This window comes from Squalius cephalus (assembly GCF_949319135.1).
Source record: "Squalius cephalus genome assembly, chromosome: 25".
Taxonomy (NCBI): domain Eukaryota; kingdom Metazoa; phylum Chordata; class Actinopteri; order Cypriniformes; family Leuciscidae; genus Squalius; species Squalius cephalus.
In genome coordinates, this window is record NC_137146.1 from 3094801 (window position 1) to 3119102 (window position 24302).

General features: G+C 38.4%; 1 protein-coding gene across 7 annotated transcripts in view; it reads right to left on the reverse strand.

The window, feature by feature from the left end:
* Positions 1-1559: 1559 nt before the first annotated feature.
* LOC307153337 (myosin phosphatase Rho interacting protein) overlaps positions 1560-24302 on the reverse strand; it is a 48958-nt gene continuing 26215 nt past the window's right edge. For 5 of the 7 annotated variants that reach the window (XM_079862725.1, XM_079862722.1, XM_079862724.1 and 2 more), the window contains 16 exons: positions 23069-23125; positions 22894-22962; positions 22735-22824; positions 20185-20294; positions 19679-19717; positions 15720-16455; positions 15415-15531; positions 10945-14646; positions 9808-9955; positions 9600-9705; positions 9291-9450; positions 8392-8499; positions 8228-8314; positions 7957-8116; positions 7135-7211; positions 1560-2839 (listed from right to left, as the gene is read on the reverse strand). In XM_079862725.1, the coding sequence (XP_079718851.1) occupies positions 2768-2839; positions 7135-7211; positions 7957-8116; positions 8228-8314; positions 8392-8499; positions 9291-9450; positions 9600-9705; positions 9808-9955; positions 10945-14646; positions 15415-15531; positions 15720-16455; positions 19679-19717; positions 20185-20294; positions 22735-22824; positions 22894-22962; positions 23069-23125 (5838 nt within the window). In that variant the 3' untranslated portion in view covers positions 1560-2767. Of the gene's footprint in view, positions 2840-6514; positions 6575-7134; positions 7212-7956; positions 8117-8227; positions 8315-8391; positions 8500-9290; positions 9451-9599; positions 9706-9807; positions 9956-10944; positions 14647-15414; positions 15532-15719; positions 16456-19678; positions 19718-20184; positions 20295-22734; positions 22825-22893; positions 22963-23068; positions 23126-24302 lie in introns of all 7 variants that reach the window. The other 2 variants (XM_079862720.1, XM_079862721.1) reach the window with 2 other exon arrangements.

Genomic DNA, 24302 nt, shown 5'->3' on the forward strand with positions numbered 1-24302 from the left:
ATTACAAACGACAAAAACACACAACAAAATCACTAAATTTTTAACTAAAATTAAAATTGAAATAGACTAAGCAAAACTATTAAGCAATATCAAGAAACACTAAATGATGGTCAAAAAATGGCCCTAGTATTTACCATAATTCCACCTGACACAGGATCACTGGATGTGTCTTATCTTGCTCACTGGTGCACTAAGAAGAAAATAATTAAATAAAAGCATGATAAAGAACCAAGTAAAGCGGATCCGTTACTCCCCCTGCTGGCCAGTACTAACATTATTCTCAAACGCAACGTGTCCTACACTGCAAAACGTTTTTTTAATCGTAAATAAAAAATTATTGTTATTGTATAGTACGTTATACATCTTAATACAATTTCAGTATCTCTACTTCGAAATTTAAAGCTTCATTGTAATCATTTGCAAAACTTTCTAGCAATTTCTCAGTGAAAATAGTTAATGACAGTGGTGGAGCATCAGATTACTAGATTAGCTGCTAGATTTCTTTATTCAGTGTTACGGTAGTCATCTGCTGTTTATCAGTTTCACCTGATCATGTGTTCAACTCATCGCACTTCATTCTATGAAACACGGCTGAAATAAACGACACGTGTCTGTGTGAGTTTTACAAAACACCGACTGCATCGAACAAACCTTCATGTCGTTCACAATCACTACAGATGTACTTTAATGTCTCATTGGTGTCTGTTTCCAGTGGTTTTTACAGCCATATGCTGCACAATGCTGTGATATTTTCGATTACAATTGATTTTGTAAGTGTGTGTCCGTGATAAACTGCGTCGTGTTAACCGTTCCAAGATGGCGGACACATGTTTTTTTTAAAGGCCCACTGAAGTGCCTTGAAACTCTCATCATTATTCAATGTGTTGACATAACTTCCATTGAAACAGTAAGACAAGTAGGGACATACTGGACCGCTCCTCCCCTTTTTTTAAATAGTCAATAGCATTTCATTTTCGAGCATTTCAGCTCGACCAGAGCCGTTGAGCTCAGTAAAGCCGCAGTTTCCTCCTAATCTCTAACCGTTTCTCCTCCTAATCGCTTTAAAATATAGCATTCTGTGCAAAATTCAAATGGATCTGATACGTTTTCTGATTATATGGATCCACTCTGTGTGTCGTGTCTCTGGACCGGAGCTGTGGCGGTTTGCGTGACACGTGAAACCAGACTTCATTCGCCCCAATGAAAAGCATGTTTATACTGTCTGAATTGTTCCCTATCCCTTCTTTATGTGTGATTTCTCATGTAGAAAATAGTAAATGTGTGAATAAGTGACTAATTTTAGCTGCAGCATCTATTTATAATGTAGGGGGCGGAGCTTCAGATTCTAGAGAGCATTTGATTGGTCAGAAAACCTGATGAGTAGCGGAAGTGCAGAGTGATGTCATCAAAATCATTGATCCATATTGGCAGAAGTGAGAGACTAAGTTTTGAATGCTTGTATCGTCTAAATGCGAATTTTGTCATTGTTTTGGAGCACTAGCTTATAGATAACAGTAAGGCTAACATATACATAGTAAAAGCAAAAAAGAAAAATCCAATTTTGATTTCATGGGGACTTTAACTTAGTGTATTTCTGATTCAAAAACATTTTATTACAGATGCATCACATTCACACACACCAAAATAAAAATATTCATACAGATAGGCAATTAGGTGTAGACATACCGTGTATAGATAGATATAAAGATTTTTTTTGTCTCTATGCAGACTGAGAGAACAGGATAAAGAAATCTTCTCTAAAACCAAATATTTACATAGCAAACATTGAATATTATACAGTGAGTTTTCTTTGTTGTGTGTTCAATACTTTCTGACTTCTAGAGCAGAAGGAATATGGAATTACATGTTTCAAAACCAAGAACACAAAAAAAAAAAAAAAAAAAAAAAAAAAATCAATGACTCAAAGTGCTTCATATTCATGCAAAAGCCAGTATTAAACATCTGAAACAACACAACAAAACCATTAAAATGTCCCGTGTTCGGATCGAATTACAGGATGAATTAAGCTCACTATCAGTAGCCGAACGAGCGCTTTACGCCGCAACACCCACAGCAGATATCACGTTTGGTTGCTCTATATTTTGCACGTTCATATAAACCAAAAGCAACACAAAAGCAATTTAAACAGCAATTAGATTCTCCTCAAGTAAATGACTGAAGCACATAATCTCTCTGACGATCAAAAACGCTCTACAAAACACTCGCACTCACGTTACCACGTCATTTTATCTCAAGGTTACAGTACTAGAAAGTCTGAAAAAGAGTTAACATCACGTACACGCGCAACACTTATTTACAATATCATTGGCAAAATAACATCTCTCTCTGTGTCAATAATTCTTCTTCTCTCAGAATATTCATAAAAATGTCTCCAGCACCCCGAAAAGACACGACAGCAGCCAGTTCTCCATTCAGAAGATGTTCAGATGAGGAAGACACACACGTCTAGTGTTCTAGTTCAATACTTGAGTGTGTTCATATATACTGTGATGATGAAGAACAGCTTCAGGACTTATAGAGACCAAAAAAGGGTAAAAAAATATGAGGTTCATCAGAGCTGAAGGTTGGCAAAACGACGTGTCAATATTGAAACGTAATTCCCTTAATTCACACGAACAATATTAAAACACAATCAGAAAGATACAGTTCTTCACCCCTGCTTCATCTACCAAACAAGAAGATCTCAATGAAGACAAAAAGAGAGTGAGAACACAAAGAGGAACAAGAGAGTGAAAGAAAGAACGTGTTATATCTTTCTGGAGTCTTTAGTTTCGAAGAGCTTCATCCTCTCCTGTACGGTCAATCCCTCCTTCAAACTCTGTGGAAGAGAGAGAGAGAAATTTGATATTTTTCATACTTGGGAATAAGTAAGTAAATAAAAACAGTCCTTAATAAGACTTAAGTATGCGCACATAAGAGAGTGCATGTTTAATTTCAATCATGTGATCTTTAACTGCACATAAATTACACTTCAATGAGGAAAAACTCAACTTTGATATCATTGGTAGATATGGAAAAATTATTTTAAAAAAGGCTGGTTGAAATGAACCATGTTTACCAAACAATGACCAATAAAAGATGTTTTTAATAGCCTGAATAAAACTGTAAAAAAAAAAATAAAAAAAATTAAAACATACAAATTAAAATCTAATTATTAAAAATAAAATTCAATAATTTCATTAAATAAATTTCAATGGCCAACATAAATTACAGTTAAAATATTTTGTCGGCTGTATTTAATAGACTGTAAAAAATAAATAAAAAAATGCAATAAATTATTAAAACTCAAATTCTATAATTTCATTAAAAAGGCAAAAAATTCTATTAACAAACAAACAAATAAATAAATAAATAAATAAATAAACAAACGACTATGTTAGATTGCAAAACTACATCATCCAAAAAGTAATTTTATCTTCAGTTCTTTAAATTCAATGGCCAATATAATTTAGTTAAATCCTATTCTCTGCTGTATAGGAGTCTGTCATTTAAAAATGCAAATAAACAAGCCAACATATAAATAAATAATGTTAAATAATAAATATATGAATATATAAATACGTTACATTGCATTTCCTCATGTTTGCTCATCGTATTGTATCTTAAAAACACTGTTTGTCTAAACCACTAAAAACGAACTAATTACAATCAACTTTTATGACTTCCCTTGATCATATTTCTCAGACATGGCAGTTCATTAGACTGAACTTTGACTTGTGTGTTGGTTCACAACAGTCCACCGTGGACATGAACATGCACATTCCTCGGCTTAAAGGGACATTCAGGGGGTTTTAAACCAAAGCCTGTTTCTATATTCACTTGTTTTCCTCTAAATGGTTTTAGATGCATTTCTTTGTTTTCACATCTGTCATTCACTGTCTGAGACTGTGCACTTCATCGTGCAACCCGACACCCGCAAAAGACGTTCACATGAACACTCTGTACTATCTGAACACACACGGGTGTCCGGTTTCTTTATTATTACACTATTAGATCGCTCTCATTGCCTTCAAGAACTAAACGAGACACATGACACTTCATTTACTCGTGTCATTAAGTAATGAAGAATTTTTGAGCAGGAATTTGAGATGTTATTTGGTGACAATTTCTCCAAAAAGTACACAAAAATAGTTTCCCAAGAAAGTGAAAGAACAGGGTTTGAGGTAAAAAAACATTTCCTTAAATGTCCCTTTAAGTTGTTTAATAATATATTCAGTGCTTATCACAGAGAAACATACAAGAAAAATGACAATGACACACACACAAGTCTATTAAGACGGTAATTGTTTTACACATGTGGTACTTTGTAGGAGACAGTCAATGATTTAATTACCATCGTCAGACTTAAAAATGTCAGTGTTTATCTCAAACCATCTATCATTAGTGTGATATAATTCTCATGTGAATCAACACATTTGAGTTCACAAGTAACAGGCCATTATCATCAGAGCCACAGCTGACTTTGTAGTGCACATGAGGAGCACATAAGAGAGAAAATGAACATGAACAACTTAAACTTAAAGGGGTGGTGTAGGGGTGAAAAGGGGTTACTCTTTTCACAAGATGTAAAATAAGTCTGTGATGTCCCCAGAGTGTGTATGTGAAGTTTTAGCTCAAAATACCCCACAGATATTTGTATAGCATTTTAAAGTTGTCATTTTTGAGGGTGAGCAAAAACGCACCGATTTGTGTCTGTTCCTTTAAATGCAAATGAGCTGCTGCTCCCGGCACAGGGGGCGGAGCTTCAACAGCTTGCACTCACACAGACACACACTGAAAATGTCAAAAACTTTTAGCCTTTTATGTTCAAACCGAAGTCAGAAAGATGGAGAGACTCAAGAAGAAGTGACAACATGTAGAAGCAACAGGACATTTCTGAATGGTTAGTTGATGAACTTATGAAGCTTATGTGTGTAGTTATCTTCTAGTCAGTGATTAGCATATTCTGTCTTGATAATCTATAAATCGTGTTCAGGGGGCGGGGTTTATGTAAATTCTAGGGTTGGTGATGTCATTAACCCGGGAGGAATGTGGTGTAGTCTCTACCAGCCGTTTGCTGTAGTCCTTAAAAAGCGATTTCTTTAAAAGCAAATATCTCCCTTTGCTTTGAACTTTGAGCGTTGTAACTTTACAGATGTTGTTTATGCTCAAACAGCAACATTACACACTAACTAAAGTTAGAAAAGTGAAATCATATTCTACCACCCCTTTAAGTCAAGGGAGTCATGCAGATATGCATTTACAAACAATTACCATCCAAATAGGGATAAAGTCTCCTTAAACACCAAAAAACGCAAATCACACACACACAACATAAGAAAACTCCACATAAAAACAGTAAGAACACACAACATTCAGAAAAAGGTGATCTGTGCTGGTTACGTGTCGACCTGCCAAACCAGGTTAAGTTGCAGGTGAGTTTCAAACTCGGGAAGGTGTAGGGCTCATGCAGGACTCAAAGGCTGTGTTCAATATGGAATACTAGCTTACTAAATACTGCACAGTATACAACGTACACCACCTAGTGTTTAAAAAAAATATTATATGAAACAGTAGGTATTATTCCATGCTAAAACTGTAGTATGTTACATTGTTAATTTCACATCGCATGTGAGTGGAATCTAATTTTGCATTTTAAAGTGCCCCTATGATGCTTCTTCTGACATTACCTTTCATGTAGTGTGCAATATAGCAGTTTGTGAATGTAAGTATCAAAGACAAATGAAGTTATTGTCTCTTAAAAGCAAAAAGTGTTTCTGAACTGCCTGAAACGAGTTGTCAGTAATTCTAGTCTTACTTCCTGCTCGAACCAATGTAGGTTTGTAACTAATTTGCATAATGCCAGCCTATGGTCTTCATTGGCTGCTGGTGAACGTCTACTTTGCCCCGCCCTCAAACACTGTAGCTATAGTTGAGACCGGAAGAGTTTGGTTTGTGTTGTCGACACGTCGAGAAGACGCTGTTTTCTGCGCTACAAAAGCGAATTCACTTTGATGTACTTCCAAAGGATGAGACTCGCGCTGGAATTGATACGGTAAAATGGACGCCATTGTTACTGTTAAGCGGTCAACCAATCACAACAGACTGGGCCATCTGACCAATCAGAGCAGAGCAGCTCTCGGAAAGGAGGAGTTTAGAGAGAATGAATCCTTTATTGAACCGTTTCAGACACTGTGAGAAAAGAGCAGATGCTGCAATGTATATAATAAGAAAATTAAAAGTGTTTTTTGACCTTGTAAACCTACTGTAGGAGAATCCAAAAGAAAATTAGGCACCTTTAAAATAGCATAATAGGAGCACTTTAATTAAATATTGTGTAAATATGTCAAATAAGAGAGGTTAAAATCATGGCAGTAATGCTTTCGGTTAGTTCCTCACACTGGATATGGAAGTGGGACGCTTTGCATTTTTGTGGGATACAGTATTCTGTGCAATATGCTCCATATTCCATGCTAACATAGCCGTACTCTCACAAGAGCGATGAATGCTTCACCTGTTGCACCTGATGGGGTCACAGCGGTCAGCTACCCCCGACAAACCCCTCACTCTCTGCCTGACAGGGCAACGCACACATGTGAGGACACACACACACACACACACACACACACACACACACACGTGTACACGGTTTCATACTTCATACACATAAATACTAGGCCTGTCACTTAAAAATAAGATTAAATAATTTAACATAAATTCTGTATAGCTTATTTTTATGACAAAAAAGTCAAAATTGTGAGATCAAAATTTGCAATTACATTTTTCATTTTTAATTCCGTAGCGGAAACAAGCTACCATAATTATGTAACATTGACAAAAAATTTTTTTTTAAATAAATAAACATTGCAGAATTTTGTCACTGCCACTGACAGATTCACAAACTCGAATGTAAAATGAATGGATTGTAGTGGATCAATGACTAAATATAAACTATATATTGATTTTTTGTATAGTATAGTCTATATCAATTTTTATTTTTAATCGAGTGACAGCACATAAACACAAAAAACTTCCACATAAATGTACAGGAATATCAATACATTCAGAGTTGTCAATGGCTGACAAGAATATTTATGACACAGACAGACACACACACACTCTCTGAACTCTCACCTTTGACCTGACCCCACGCATCTGTCTGGATTTTTCTTTCTTCAGGAAATCTGGGTTACTCTTTGACTTCATAATGTCTGTATCGAACACAAATACACTTCAGCTCATACATACACACAAACACAGTAAAATGTTTATTGTTTGTTCACACTCTTATAGTAATAATTTGGCCGGAGTTTGGGAATGATCTGAGACGATCTAATATGAAATCCTCTGCATCAGCCAATAACTGATATTTTGTATCAGTAACAAAATCGACAAGATTTAAATCTACATTTCTGTTTTCAAATATTTTAGGTGCATTTTGAGTAAGTAAAGTAAAAAAAAATTAGTAAAATGATTATAATATATTTTTTTATATATTTAAAAATATATATATATATATCGTTTAAGTTCAGTGTATATATGTGCACTTCTTAATTGCTATAATTAAACTGAAAATTTTAAATTAATTAAACTTTAGTTATGAATATCAGCATCAGTCACTGAAAAATCTATATGGGTTAATTACTAGTACTTCTATGATGCTTTTTTGCCCTTTGGTGCACTATGGAAGAAACCAAAACATGTGGATTTGAAACGCCATGAAGCGGAGTAAATGGTGACAGAGTTGCCATTTTTGTGTTAACTAATCCTTAAAGGGGTCATCGGATGTCCATTTTCCACAAGTTGGTATGATTCTTTAGGGTCTTCATGTAAAGTTTGTAACATACTTTGGGTAAAATTCCTCAATGGTTGTGTAAAACAACACCATTTCTACCTCCTCAAAAACAGCTATCCTCCACGAATTTGGCATCCGATGACCCCTTTAAAATGTCTCACCGTATCCAGCAGTAACGCCTTCAGCGTCTAATTCCCCAAGAGCTTCTGTAGCAGCCAAAAGTTTCTCCCTCAGCTTGTTAATGTCACAGTCAGCTTTAGCCTTCACGATACTCAGCTCCGTGTAAATGTCCTTGTACTTATCTGAGGCATACTTCTTATCCTGCAACACATATGAACGACACATCAGAACGCGCTAGCATGTGTTCGGAGAGCTGTTAAAGAGAAACACATGCACTGAGAAAAACACAACTCATGTGTGTGTGCATATTACTCGAAGTGCCGTGTGCAGCTCGTCTTTGAGAGAGTTTATTTCCTGTTTGAGGTACTGGATCTCTGACTCCTTTACTCGCAGCAAAACCTGCAGCAAAACAACATTTAGATGATGTGCATGACACCTTTAATTGATAAATTCAGATGACAGAGCTTGTGCTGTACCTCTAGTTCATAGATGTCTTTGCCTTGTGTCAGAGAGGAAGTCAATTTGTCTCCACTGATGCAGGAGTGCATTCTGGTGATCTCCTCATTCAGACGATGATTTAGTTCCTGTAACACACACACACACACACACACAAGTTTATGTTTATATCATGGTGGGGAACTTTGTTGACTTCACAAGTGAATACAGGCAAAAATACAGGCTTTTTTTACAGGCAAAGGTTATTTGGCTTTAGATAAGTGAAAAAATACACATCCAAACTACACTTTTAAGGGTTTTTATTTTAATCACACTGTATTTTATCTATTTTGTTGTAGATTTCAATTACAATACATATCTTTGAAGGCCGTTTTCTCAAAATTTGTTTTAGTCAGAAGATTTTTGAGTCAAACTGAGTCAGAAATCTCCACTTCTATATTCTGAAGGGTTTGTTCATATATCATTTGCCTTATTTTATACAACATTTTATTCCTAAAAACTGGGTGATTTTTTATTCCCCTGGCTGATATTTTCTGATTTAAATAGAGATATCCAAAATTTACATTTATAGACTCTAATATGTCAACAAAATGAGACCCAGCTTCATCCAATGTTTAGATTTATTTTCTGGAAATGTATGCAAATTATTGGATATTTAATTAGATAATGCCTCATTTGCATATTTAAAGTAAACATAAAATTTTAGAACTTGAAAAACAAATGTTGTTATAAAAATTTCAGTGATTTCTATTAGTTATTTGTATCCTATTCGCAAGAGTTGTCTTGCCATAAATAAAGATTATTTATAATTTACAAACCTTAAAACCAATTATTTAATTAAACTTTATGAATTTTTTATAAGACAGTTTAGTCTCTTTATCAGGCTGTTTCAGAGAGTTTTCAGAAAGTTCTGGTTGACCTGGTTGTGTATATGCAGTTTCTGGTTCTCTCGCTGGCACTGCCCCAGCGCCTGTCTCTCTGCTTCCAGCGCTTGAGCCAAATGTGCGTTTTCCAAACACTTCTGAGAATATTGCTCAGACAAAACCTCCAGCTCGCGATGGATAGACTGCAACTCCTCCCTACATGGACACAATGTAAATAAACACACATCAAAACTTCCAAAAATTCGCTTGGTTAAAAGCATTAATGAATAAATGTAAATCTTAGTGACAACGGTAAACCAAAACAAGAGTGATTTGTGCAGATATAGTGATGTTTGGTGTCTTACTCGTACTGTCTGCGCAGCTCCTGGATGTCTGCGCTCCCACTGCTCATCTGCGATCGTTGCGTTTTCTCCAGTTCTTCGCGATGAGCGTTTTTCATGGCCTCAATCGCTGCGCACAAAACAATCTACTGTGATGCATCACCTCAAACTGGAAGTAATTCATTGTCAATGAAAAATTGGTGTATTTAATATACAGTGGTGCTTTTATTACCAGCAATAGTGGCATTTGTTTCCTCCTCCAACAGTCTTTCTTTCTCCTCTAGAAGTTTCCGGATCTCCCGCTGATGCTGTCTCTGGATGTCCTCTATCACCTTCTGGTGCGTCTCCTCCATTGCTACAAATCCACGCTCGCATGTTGCCTGAGTTCCACAAACAACATCAGATCACAAACACAAACAAACACCAAACACAATCTATCTACCCTAGCAGGCTCTCTACTAGGGCTGGGTATCTATTGTCTTTATGGTCTTGGTGCAGTTTATTTTTGGTACACCATCTTGGTGACTTGATGGTGGATAAAACGTCTATAAAATTTACTCAGCAAAGCCCATTTTTCATGTATTTGACACTTTAATGGTCAATTTGGAGTTTTTGAAGAATTTTGCAATGCATTCATTTGACAAGGCATACATTAAATGATCAAATTATGCAGATGAAGATCTTAATCAGAAAACCAATCTTTACCCAGCCCTACTCTCTACAGGAGCAAACATAAGTTACAAACAGGGTTGGGTGCTATCAAAGGGGATGGCATGATTCATCTTGTTCATCATTTAAACATTTGCTCTTGTGATGAGAAATGACAGATAGCACAGAGGAATGAAAGCAAATCAGCATGACTGATTGACTAGAGCCAATTCATGCACTTAAACTCTCACACTAACACAGTAGACAACAATGCTAACACTAAAAACACAAGGTGTTTTGAACACTAAAACACAAGGTGTTTTGAACACAGTAAAAGCACGTTTGAGCACAGTAAAAGTAAAGAGTAATTTGTGATAGGTGTCAATCATGGTCATTGTGTGTGCTCAAAACTCCCAGTGCAGCTAATGTGCACTACAGCATTGAAACAAAGGAAAGCATCATGGTTATGAGGCTACAGGGTTGCAGTTATTTTCAAAAATCCAAGAGGCCATAAATCATAAATTATATATATATATATTTTTATTTATTTACAACTGTGTTGATTTGAAATTTCTGTTTCTAAAACTTGCAAATGCAATATATTCCCAAACCAATTATCAGCTAAAACCACTGCAACCCAAATTAACAGCAACAAACTAAAAACATGGCGCCATGGCGGTGGATGGGTGTGACATTAAATTTGAAAGGTGAAAGGTTAAACCTTGAGGCTGTCCAAGTCTCGTTGGTACTTCTCCCTCAGGCTGGTCAGATCTCCATCCAGTGGTTTCTGTTCCAGCTCCTCTCTCATGCGGCTCAACTGCATTTCCAGCTCCCGGACTCGGAGCAGGGACTCTGAATCCCTGCACGTTACCTGATCAGATCCATCCCCTTCCTCCATGGGACATGCGTCAACCTCAGCTTTGTTCTCCACTTTCTCGTTCCTCTCCTCCAGTGAGCAGATGGTCTGCCTGTAGCTTTCTTGTAGCTTGTGGAGCTCCTCTCTGTTGGTGTGTTCTAGTTCCTGGACCTTACCCTGAAATTCCAGCTCAAGTTTTCGGATGTGCTCTTTGTGCCTCAACTCAGCATTTTCCATTTCTAGCAGCAGGGTCTCCACTCTGTGTTGGTTGTTTGCGGCACACTCCATTAAGTCGAGCTCTCTGGTTGTCTGCTCCTGCTCGGCCCTTCCCATCTCTTCTGCATGTCTGCTCTTCAGCTCCTCTTTCTCCCTAAGAAACTCCTCTTCCAGCTGGGTTAGGTTCTGCCGTTGCTCCTGCAGCTCCCTGAGCTTATAGGATAGTTCCCCTCGTAGCATGTCATTCTCCTCCTGTAAGGAACTTATAGTGTCAGTGAAGCTCAGATGCTCTTTCTCCACGCAGCTCTGGTAATGCCTTTGGATGGCTGCAACACTCTCAGCGTGTTCTTGGACGAGCACTGCCATGTTACGGCTAGTCTCCTGGCAAAGAGAAAGTTCCCTCGTGTGACCTGCTCGCAACCTGCAAGCAACATACGTGACCTGGACCTGCATCAAGGCCTCTCGCATGCAAACCGAGCTGGAGTCGCTGCGCCATGAGCTCATTTGGATGGCATTCGCAAGTCCGGAAAGTGAATTTGTTTCCCCTTCCTCGCAGACCCTCTCAATTTCCTGAGAGAGATTACGGAGGGCTTTTGCTTGCTTCTTGAGCTCAGCAATGAGATTTTCCCAGCCTGTTTGCAGATGGGATTCTGATTCTGCACTATGGGATAGCGTACCAATGGCTAAGTGTCTGCGGACAATCTCTGCTGCTAAACTTTGAGCTTCCTCCATCTCAATCTGCTCCATGTAGGGAGCAAGTTCAGGAGGAGTGACATCAGCAAGATGATCAGTATTGCTTTGGGGCATGCTCTCAATTTGAGCATGCTTTGACGTACTAACAGCATCTTTCAGAGCCATGTCTCTTTGTTTTAAAGTTTCATTTGCTTTGACCAAGTCCTTTTGAAGATCATCAAATTTTTCCTGAAAATTCATTGTTAGATTCTGGAGTGAATAGGCAAGCTCGGCACTAATGCATGCATTCTTGATGGCATCCTGTGAAAAAGCACTATTTGCTAGTTTACCCATCTCAAGCTTGTCCACCTCTGCCAAGAACATGGTCTCCAGCATAAGTTTTCTTGTAAGTATATCAGCATAAACAATTGAGAGACACCCATCGCAGTCCTTCTTGATGTTTTCAGCATCCTTGTGAATGGAGTTTAGGGCCGACATAATATCAGAGTTCAGGTCCTGCAGAGAGAACCCCATCCTCTCCAGAACTTCAGCCTCAAAGGATAATGTTCTGGCAAACTGTTTTATACTTTCCTTACTTGATTGCACATCTGGTGCATCAAAGGTCTGGCATGACTCATAAAATGTGCTGCCCTTCCTCAGGTACGTGGTGGCACAAACCAGCAGTTTCTCTACTTCTGCAAGGGTGCAAATGAGAGATTCAGTAGAACTGGTCTCTTTCTGATTGCTAAGAATTTCTCTGACTTTTTCTGTGCAAGACTCTACCAGTGCCAATGCCTTCTCATATTCATCAGTGTCTTGCTCACCAAAAGTCTTGAGGGATTTCTGACTGGATTCATCCATTGGTAATTCATCACAGGTTTTAGTCGTGCAGTCCTCCATGGTTGCTCTGGTGCTCAGATGTTCCTGCATCGCTGAAAGATTAGGCTGGTCCCGTATCTTTTCAGTGAGGTGTCTGAGCTTCTCCTCTGTGGCCAATAGTTTGGTTTCCAGAGCATGTATAATACAGATGAACTTCTCTGGATCTCTGCACTGCTGGAATGAACTGTCACTGGCTACACTGATATCTTGGGTCAGGCTCTGGTCATGCATGTGGTCTAGGCTCAGATCTTGTGTCAGATCCAAAGACGTGTTTTCCATTTGAAATCTGTCTGCTCCCTGGGACTGCTGATAGGAATGGCACTGGATGGTGGAAAAGCGAATCCTCTGCCGCTTTACCAAGGACATTTCCGTCTCTGAGCTACTTCTTGCAATAGGAAGTTGGGAGAGACTTGAGGATGAGGAAACATCATGTTGAATCTCTTTCAAACCCTCAAGCATGTCTTCCTGGGAGCGGCAACGTCGCATTCTGAGATCTGCATATCCAAGTCGCAGGGCATTGAGGTGTTCCTCCAGCTCAGCAATTCGATCCTCGGCAACCACCAGTTTTGCCTGTAGCTCCTGTTCTGCTCTTCGGGACTCTACCAGTCCTGGATAGTCATGCTCCATTTTAGAAAGAAGTTCCTCTTTTTGCTGCAAGCAAACTTCTGTTTCTTCTAGACTACTGCCTAAGGCAGCCATCTTTATTAGGGCCTCGCTCAAGTCCTGCTCCTTCTGTCTGATTAGCTGCTCATACATTTCCTTTGTCTGCTTCACCTCCTCTTCCTTCTCTCGTAGCACTTGACTTATCCTAGCAAATTCTTCCGAGACACGCTCGTACGAGCTCTCAAGGGAGTGATAGTCTGTTTCCACCGTCGTTAAACATGCCTGTTGCTTTCCAACCTCTCGGTCAGCCTCGGAAATCTGATTGAGGAGTTCTTGACAGCGGCAAGTAAGCTGGTCACGTTCCTCCTCCAGCCTCCTCACACTCTCCCGCAACATTTCCACCATATCCGTCTGCACCTCCAACTCCTGCTGAAGACGATGTACTTCATCCCTGAGTCCCATAGTTTGCATCCCACCACTCCCTCTCAGCAGCGCCTCCACTTGTTCTTGTGCCTCTTGCAGTTGCTCTTCTACTTCACGCCTCCTCTCTTCGGATTCTGACAACCTCCAGGTCAGTCCCTGTCGCTCCCGCTCATGTTTCTCCTCCAGGCTCCGCTGCTCTTTTCTCTCCCGCTCCTCTCTCATAGTCTGAGCTTCCTCAATGGAAATCAGACGCCCAGTGGCCTCAGAGAGTCTCTCCTGTAACCTCTGCACGTCTCTGTGCTGGTCTTTCTGCAAAGCTTGCTGCTGTTCGAGCTGCCTCAACTCCTGGCTCTTCTCTAGCAAACTGGCTTCAACTTGACGTAGACGTTCCTCGCTCTCTCGCAGCTGTGACCGCAACGTCACCTCATTTCGGACCCATTCTTCCTCACGTTCTTGACAGCGAACCCGTTCAATTTTCAGCTCGCTACGCATTCGTGCCACAGCCTGCTCGCTCACGACAATCTCCGCCATGGCAGCCGTTAGCTTTTCCTCCAAGGCATCGATCTCTGCCTCATGGTGTCCTATGATATCTTTTGCTTCGCTGTAGCTACGCCTCAAGCTGCTAACTTGTTGAGTGGACTTATCTTGCTTCCGACGCTGGGAATCCAGCTCGGACTTTAGATCCTGGTTCAGTTTGCTGAGGCGCTGCCATGGTGCTCGGTGAACAGGGGTAGACGCTGCATCAGACAAAGGCTTTGCAGCGGTTGTGTCACTCTTTAAGAGATTAAGAGGAAAGTACAATTAGTAACAGGAAGACTTCTCTTTTATGGCCACATACATGATGCTCAACGTCTTCTAGGCTGTGGCTGGGAACCCAGGAACGTTTGGAGTTCAATTTCCGAAGTTACATACTTACTCAAGCTTTCCACTGTGCTTTTTCAAGATAACATCAAAGATGGAGAAAATGGTGCTCAACAATGAGGGAAAAATGTGAACAACACAATTAAAAAGGGAAATAAATTATCTAAAGAGGCTGTGGAACTACAGAATGCAACTATGAAATGCAACTGTGTCTTTGTGGATAATATAAATGACACTGTACAGAAAAAAATACAAGAGGAAAATACAAGAGATGAAGGAAGAAACAGATGGAGTAACACTACACCAGATTATAAAACAGCAACTAAAGGAAAATGAAGAACAGAGGTGTACATGATAACACCATGCAAATTATGCAAAGGATGACAAGAGATGAATGAGACAACAACAAACAAAAAACAGAAAAGCACAGCTGAAAGCTTGCCAGATGTTCACATTTGTTATCTTCAGAAAACTTGTAGTTTGGTTACAAGAGTTTTAACCAAAACCCAGTCAGAGCCCAGGGAAAGAAAGACATTGCAGTTAGCACCACTCATGCTGAGAGTTTCATTAACACCCAAAATTATATTAGTATTGAAATCAAATAAGAAAGAGCCACAAAAAAACTACAGAAGATTTTGATTTCTGTATCTTTTCTGGCTAGGTTCAGTTCTGTTTGGGTACCTGTAGCACATATCCTTCCCGGGCGTTCTGCTCTCTCCCACGCGCATCCTGAAGTTGCTCCTGTAAGACACTGTTCTGCTGCTGGAGTCTGGCTAGCTCCCTTTGTGCCTGACCCAACTGTGAACATCAGCGTACATCAGTGGAAAACAATCAGTTTTGAATGAGGAAATTACACAATGTTCAGAAATGATCTGAATGCAATCAAAAAACCTAGATAACATAAGCACACAAGTAGTCAGCACCTGCACATACTCATCATTTTATGATGGAAAATGAGGCAAGAAACAAATACTGATGGTTCTTACCTCCTTTTCCAGTATGGTGGTCATCTCTTGTGGAATGACTCTTTCTCCAAGAGGTGTATTTGAGGTGTTAGGGGAGCTGCCAGCGATCGGTACCTGCTTTTCCTCTCTGAGGGGTGTTGTTTCTACCTGCTGCCACCTCTGCTCAATTTCCACTTGGACATTAGAGTTTCTGCGGGCCGCTGGGTGACCATCAACCTCCTGCGTGTCCCTGAGTTGGTCCACATCCATTTTTCCTTGTTCCTGTGGCACTTTATTGGGGAGCTTTGACAAGAGCTCTGACGCATTGACTGCACCTGGTGTCGGTGTGGTCTGATGGTGGTGCATATGTTCCTGCACCACTTCTTCATCTCGCTGTGGCAACTTGTCAGTATGGCTGGTGGTAGTAATGGAGGACGACGTCTGATGAGAGGAGGAGCTAGAGATGGGGGAGGAGGCAGTAGAGGAGGAGGACGAGGGTGAAGATGAGATAGTGACTGAAGTGTCTGCCCTCTTCATTGAGGGTTGTCCGCTCTCGTTTTCTTGTCCTGGGCGGAACTCGGACCAGTCAAATGTTTTAGAGCGTCCCTCTCGCTTGTTGACTCGACTCTTTTGCTCGGGAGGAGGCGCAGAGTCTGTGATGACCTCTTGTGACTTTTTAGCTTCAACTACAGAGCTGTTCGAGAGTTGCGAAGAGTTAGGAGGGGGTTGGATGAAGTTTTGCTCCACATTTGATCTGGTTCGCTCTTCTGGAAGGGAACTGTGACAAGAGAAGATACTGAATCAATACACTATACAGTATTTGAATTATTATTGGTGCTTGCTAAGGTAAGCATCACTGCCATTCCATAAATATTAGTTTTTTCACAAAAAAACTGTTGCATATGGCATTGTGGGTCAATCTGAAAGGTTACCGAAAACACACAGGGCCCTATTTTAACGATCTGAAACGCAAGTGTCAAAGCGCAAAGCGCAAGTAACTTTGTGGGCGGGTCTTGGCGCTGTTGCTATTTTCCTGGCGGGATAAATTACTCTTGCGCCAGGCGCAAATCTAAAATGGGTTGGTCTGAAGAGCTTCATTATTCATAGGTGTGGTTTGGGCGTAACGTGAAATAAACCAATCAGAGCGTCATCTCACATTCCCTTTAAGAGCAGGCGCGCTTGTTCTAAAGCGGATTCCTATTATAATGGCGGATTTGCCAGACGCACGCGAGGAGCGGTTCACAGCCAAGGAGAGCAACGCTCTCGTCAGGGACGTTGGGGATGGAGAAACCCACCCAAATTAACTTCGGTTAAAAAGGAGTATGATAATTTGGGTAAATGTGTAAGCTAGATGTAGCCTATGCTTTTATAATAAATTGTCTATATCTATCTATCTATCTATCTATCTATCTATCTATCTATCTATCTATCTATCTATCTATCTATCGTAATAATGTATGATTTGCAAAAATGAAAACTGCTGCTTCTGTGTAGATGAGAGAATCAAAGTGTATGCGCGTTGTGCACACGCCACATTGATTATGGCCAAGCATGCGCCCTTAAAATAGCTTATGAATAACATGCGCAACGCGCCACTGACTTTAAACTATTTTTTCCTGGTTAGTGGCGCAATTGTTTTCTAAACCTGCAAAATAGCATGAAGGAACGTTTGCGCCGGAACACGCCTCCTTTTTTGCGCTGAACCGCCCAGGGAGCGCAAGTTCATTCCCTAGTTTAGCGACGTGCTTCTGTGGAGGGAAAAGCGAGCTTTGCGCAGGTGCAAAATAGGAATGATACATGCGTCGGTGTACAAAGTCAATTGCGCTGGGTGCAAGATAGGGCCCACAGAATCATTCCCTAATTGTGGACATAACTATAGAGGGTATGCATTGACGTCACTTTCCCGCCAGAACACGCCCCCCTCAGTCGAACTCAGTGGCAAAAGAGCTGCTGTGTGACTGGATTTAATCATTTAAATGAAAGGATGGTCTTGATAGAGTGTTCCTTACAACATACCAAAAATCCAGTGATCCATGGATATTGAAATGCAGCCAGGAATCGTCTTTCCTGACATTTACAGTATATGAGCCTGATTTCATAATACATAAAGCAAATTTGCCTGTGAATGCTTTATATAAATACAATATAGGTAGGTCTAAATCCGGTGATCACTAACAGTATATCAGTGTTATATATATCATCATATCATTCAGCCCTAAAACGTTTTTGTCAGTGTTTTTTTTTTTTTTTTTAAACATCCAATTATGCAGAATATACGATGGTAAATATTTAATTGATGAGTTGTCAATACAATATATAACAATACAATATATAGGGTATGAATTCACCCCAAAATTCAGCATATTGACACAACATGAAAACTACAAATCCACCTTTTGCTGCCTGGAGTCCAATTGTTTCTGTGAATTGCATTGATCCATTTGCTTCTCTTTTCTGTAGCTTTCAGCAGTCTGTAAAAATACACCTCAGATTTCTTGTCAAATCTGTTTGTACAGTCAATCTCAAAGCTCTTTCCCATTTTAGATGCGTTTTGTGTGTTCTTCGTGGCATTCATGCTGAAAACCAATGCTGCCACTCAGTATTTTTGCCACTCAGTGGGTGTAACCGCAGTCACTCCGGCCGATGGTGACGTCACACGCATACCCTCTATACCAAGATGAAAATGTGTTGTGAAACATGCAGTGTTAACAAAGAGACTACAGCTGTCTAAAAAAAAAAACACACACACACCCAAACCACTGAAGACAGGATGGTTTGATTAATGGTTAGTAGGGTGAGGAAAACCCTGCATGGCATTCAACCACTGTCAAACATGTCGGTAAACACTCATGTGTGTCTGTGCGCGCTGCAGGGTGTGTTCTAAAAGCGGGCACTGATGCAATGCTATTTTTCATCTCCTTCAAAGAATGAGGTGATGCAACATCACAACAAGAAATAGGGAGACTGACGAGGTGTAAACATAAATTGTGTTGTACCTGCCATCCTGTTTACCAGTATCTTCAACAAAAACTGTCAATAGATGAAACTTCAAATTTTGAATGAGCTGAAATATGCTTGTAAATATATTTAAGTATAAAAAAAAAAAATTCCTTTCATAAATCTATTATATTTAGTTTTAATGCATTAAATTAATTATTTTAAGAATTTCTTTTTTTGATATATATGTTTTTTAATTATTGGATATTTTTACCAGGCCTAAAATAAGAATAAGTATCATCCAATAATTGATAACTGATAATTAAATTCTGTATTGTGATGGCTTCAGCTTTGGTAAATGTCCCATATGGATTAGATTTATAATTAAATTAGCTGTTTAGGTCTTTACCAATGCTTTCAGATCCATGAAAGTTCTGTTGCATGTCTACCTAATTTCTAATTTCCTTTAGAAATTACACAGAACACCACCATGCCCAAAGCAGACATGTTTTTTTCTAATGTGTGTCTTTATCTGATTTTATTTTAAGTTGTCTGTCCATAATGAAAAGGTTTAATTTAGGTCTATCCAATGTGAAGCTGACAAAATGTCCTTCGCTCAGACAGGATTTCACACGTATCACTTTATCATGTTGCGACATGGTTGTGAAACAGCTGGAATTTAAATAAATGTAATGCTGTTAAACATAATTAATGAATTAAAAAAAATTAAAAGCTCAGACAAAAACACTAACACCACTATGATAAATAATCTGGCCACACACACACACAGCAGCGATGTAACACTCCAAATTAACTAAGCATACATTTGTGAAGGCTCTTTGATTTTATTTATCTCTTTCCATTCTGTTTGTACAATTAAGTGTACTAAATGAACATGTTAAATTAACAGCCCCATTATAAACACAGCAAACAGGCAAAGGACAGAAGCAAAAAGGGAACAGGAATTATTAACATAACATCACGAAACACATCGCTAAACTCAGCTGACACAACAGCGGCCACAAATACACACACAGGTTTGAATAAGAACAGGAAATGCCAACCTGGGCATAAGAACTGAAAGTTTCAGAGACACATTTTTCCTGTGGTCAGATAAACGGAGCAGGAAAAACACAAGAAAATAAATTATACAGGTAAGTTAGGAACAGAAGAAAACAAAAATAATAATAAAAAAAGACAGTTTTTGAGGAAATCTCAAGAGGAAAAATGGAAGTTGACATCTTTCCAAAGCTCAAATGCTTTCCGGAAAGCATGTACTGTTTATATAAGGGTGTGTATCTTTAGGTTAAGTTTGTAATTTCTGCATTACTAGCTGCACCAAACAGAACTGTCTGCCGAACTCACAGTATTGGATGAGCCAGTGTATGCCAGGCCCAGGTGAACACACTGACAAAACAATTGTTGCCACTGGAGGTGCAGAAATGACACACTTCACCTTTATAGTATAGATTTTCCTAATTAAGTTACAGAGGGAAGTCTAATTTGTAAATGTTTGATGTTCTTTTTCTTTTTCCATACTTTTCAAACTAAACATGATGTGGAAGCTCACCGTGTGACATCAGGAGCGACGGTGGGCCGCATGTTCTTCAGAATGGCCTGGATCCAGTTTCTACGTATCCCAGAGGTCATGGCAGACAGTGTGAATGCCCCTTCTTTACTCTGAGAGGAAGACAAGGACACTGAGTCGACTGATCTGATGCATGACAGCTGAACTAAAACAGACTATTTCTGTTCACTTCTGACATTGCTGTTCAATTCGACTATAAGCGCCACAGATTATATTGTAAATCCAATGAGTTTCAATAACTTTTACAGTCATGATTACTGAACGACTGTTATTTATATATGCATTTTTTTAAATATATATATATATATATATATAGTAAAAAAGTTAACTTAAAAAAACTAATTCAAAGGTTATCTTGTACTATTTTTTTTACCACTCTCAAACAAATAAGAATTTCTTGATAATTTTTTCAGCTCTAAATATTTTAGATCCAATAAAATATAATAAAATGTAAATTATTATATTTATATTATAATATTATATATTAAATATAACAATATAATAAATAAATATAAATATTTCAGAGCAGATCATAGCTATAAAAATTATTAATATTAATATTTATAATATAAGATTAATATTATCTGAGCAAATATATTTTTATAGGCCTAGATATCACAATTTTAAAATTCCTTGATATTTCTGTGGGAAACTTGAAAATTCACAAAAGAACTGAATGAAAGGATGTCACAGTCTGGCATCTTTCTCTCAGTAACAAGATTATACCACAAGAAATGGTCCAATCACATACTGGAATAAAAGTTTATGATATACATCTAGTGAAAACTAGAATCTGACAGATCAGACGGCAAGAGGAGTTTAAGATGGGAGTTTAGTATTACGTTAGTTTATCCGTGGCATTCTCTATCCAAGGCATAAAGATAGCAGGCTGAAGTTATATTTACAGTTGTTATTCATTTCTTGACACTGACGCCCCGCTGTACGTCTGTACACAGAGGCGGCCAACGCTTTCTGCTATATCTGACATCTCTAAAATAACTTTAAAAACACCACCAAGGAACCTATCATTCGCCAACGAGACGAACAACACAATATCAAGTACATCTCAACAGCTTTATTAATAAAACACAGGAGCATGTAAATTAAACATTTATAAATTAAAACTTTATCATTATATTTGTCGTTTTTATGGCCATTTTTGCATCCACCAGATGAAATTGCTTATTTGCAAATTGAAGTGAATATCCGGAAAAAAAAAACGATAAAAATAAATTTAAAAAATCTATTTGCCCTTTAGTGAAAAAAAAAAAGAGCATTAGACAAACGTCTGAAGTGTGGCATTGGACCTGTGGGGTGTTATTTTAGAGGGAAGTGATGATGTCACAGCTGCTGACGGATCAGGTGACATTAGAGATGAAACAATGCTTAGTGAGGAACAGCGTTAGGGTTACAGATAACATCACCAGGGCTTTATTTAGGTGTGAAAACATACCACTGCAATCCTAGTAACATATTTGTCTAGCATCAATAACTCAAGAGCGCAGGGATGGACGGCATCACCAAAAAAGTACGAGTTAAGGTTCACCGAGTCTGAAATTTGTGTATGCGTTTTTTCATATTAGTCATTCGGTGGCTCTGAATTGTCAAAACACCTCTAAAAATGCTTGCTACGGATGCGAAAAAAGTCTTTTTATGACAGATGAAGGTTTTGGAGGCAGTGTGTAAACGTGATTGACAACGCAAGGTCGTATTTATTTTTTACGGACGGACTCAGTGTGCAAGGACCATTAGATCATTGAGCAGTTTTGGTATATACATAAACAAATGGTATATACACTAATATATGTTTGGAATAAAGATTTTTTAATGTTTTTGAAAGAAGAGTGTTATGCTCACTAAGGCTCCATTTATTTGATCAACTTTGATCAACAAAACAGTAACATTACAAAATATTACAGCAATTTAAAATAAATGTTTTCTATTTGAGTATATTTTAAAATGTAATTTAATCCAGCATCATCTAATTTCAGCATCATTACTCCAGTCTTCAGTGTCACATGATCCTTCAGAAATAATTCTAATATGCTGATTTCTTATTATTATTACAAGAAACATTTCTTATTATTATCAGTTGTGCTGTATAATATTTCACAATTTTACTGTTTTTATTGTATTTTTCATCAAATAAATGCAGCATTGGTGAGCAGAAGAGACTTGTTATAAAAAACAAAAAACATTTAAATAAATCTGAATTATTCCAAACCCAAACTTCTATAGTGTACATCACTGGTACACTCATTAAAAAAAAAGGTTCTTTATTGGCATCGATGGTTCCATGAAGAACCTTTAATCCATTCCACAAAAGGTTCTTTATAGTGGAAAAAGGTTCTTCAAAATGGTTCTTTTAAGAACGGTTCACTGAAAGCTTCTTTGGGGAACCAAAAACCTCTAAGGCTTTACTTTTGGAACCTTTATTTTTTTAAGAGTGTATATTCATACCGCCCAGCCCTACAACACCACAGTCTTTATAGGGGTAAAATACAACCAAAACAATAAAATAACATCACTCACGAGGATTTGGAAGCCATAGTTCCTCTGAACTGGGAATTCGGTCACATCGTAGCATGAGGACAGATCGATCTCTCCGTCCAGATCAGCAGCCTGAGGAACACGAGGGACGTTGTTAAGTTAGTTAACAGTGGCGTTTTAATCGCTGATGAAAACACTCACCTCCTCAGCGATGGAGTCACGGTAGAACCTCAGGCTCTGATCGGTCAGAACAAACCAGTGCTTCTTCCACTGAGACACCGAGAGAGACAGAAGCAGAACAAACCTTCTGAATAATCTCCACCTTAAACATTCAGACAAGCCGTTTAAGACTTTCACTGGTTCATTTTAGACTCACCAATCCATCTTCGTACAGTTTGGTCATCCATCCTTTCTTAAAGTTCAGCAGGTCCGGCTGAAAAGAGATGAGAACAAAACATAAAATGTATCAACTTCAAACATTAACAGGAACAGCAAATTGTTAATAAACCTTAATCAAGTTTTCACGACCACAAACTAAAATTCACTCAAAAATGGATTTATAAATGATTTACATTAACCTGTGTTTCATGAATGAATCCCATTGACTTCTAGTTATTAGTCTTCTACCTTATTTTCTAGGATTTTTAAATACTTTTTTCCTTAAAATAAAATGCATCTCGCCTACAGAGAAAATGAACTAACAATTTATATGCCTATAGATAAAGTCAAATGCAAATATATTTTTTGCAACCCAGGCCATCGGAAAAAGTGGCTTGTCCCTGTTGTTCTCAATAATATTGTTTGCTATTTTTTGTCAGTGAGACATTTGTTAACAATTCATGATTTTTTTAAATGCTGTTTTAAAGTACTTTACATGCAATCAAGACATCAACAGTTAAGACTTCAGAAACAAACACACTAATATAACAATGTATCTATTAAATATGTTAATATCAATGTTAATTTAAATACAACAATATAGAAAAGACAAATATATTATTTTTTATTTTAAGTTTAAGTTTAAAAAGTGCGTAAAAAGTCCTAAAAATTACTTATGCATCATAAAACCATCACCATAAGTCATAAGTCAGAAACTGCAAGATTTGAACAGGCAGTGGTACCTCACAAAGCCATAAACAAACTAATCTTCAACCTAAAATTACACAACCAATAATAATACAAACCCTCTCCCATAGTATCTAAAGCTGCAGTATTGAGCAGATCTAGTCCGGTGAAGATCACACCCACCAGATGTTTGGTAGTTCACCATTCACAGTACCTTAGTCTTGTTGAGTTTCATCTGTGACCTGTTCTTCACACGCTTCTGACTCACATGCCGTCTTTCTGTGTGTATGAACATGAATCTGTGTTCTCGTGTGTGCATGTGTGTGTTTGGGCATGTGTCTCTGGTCCTAACGCTCTGAGTGAATGCTATTTATAATCACGGGTGATGAAGTGGTTCTGGGTTGGGTTTGCATGAACGCAGTACTAACAGCTGAAACACACACACACTCTTAGAGCCTAGCAGCCCCTTAGACATAAACATGCTGTGTTCTTAAGAGTAATTGATTATATAAGTAGATTTTCTAAACACACTTTAGTTTATATGG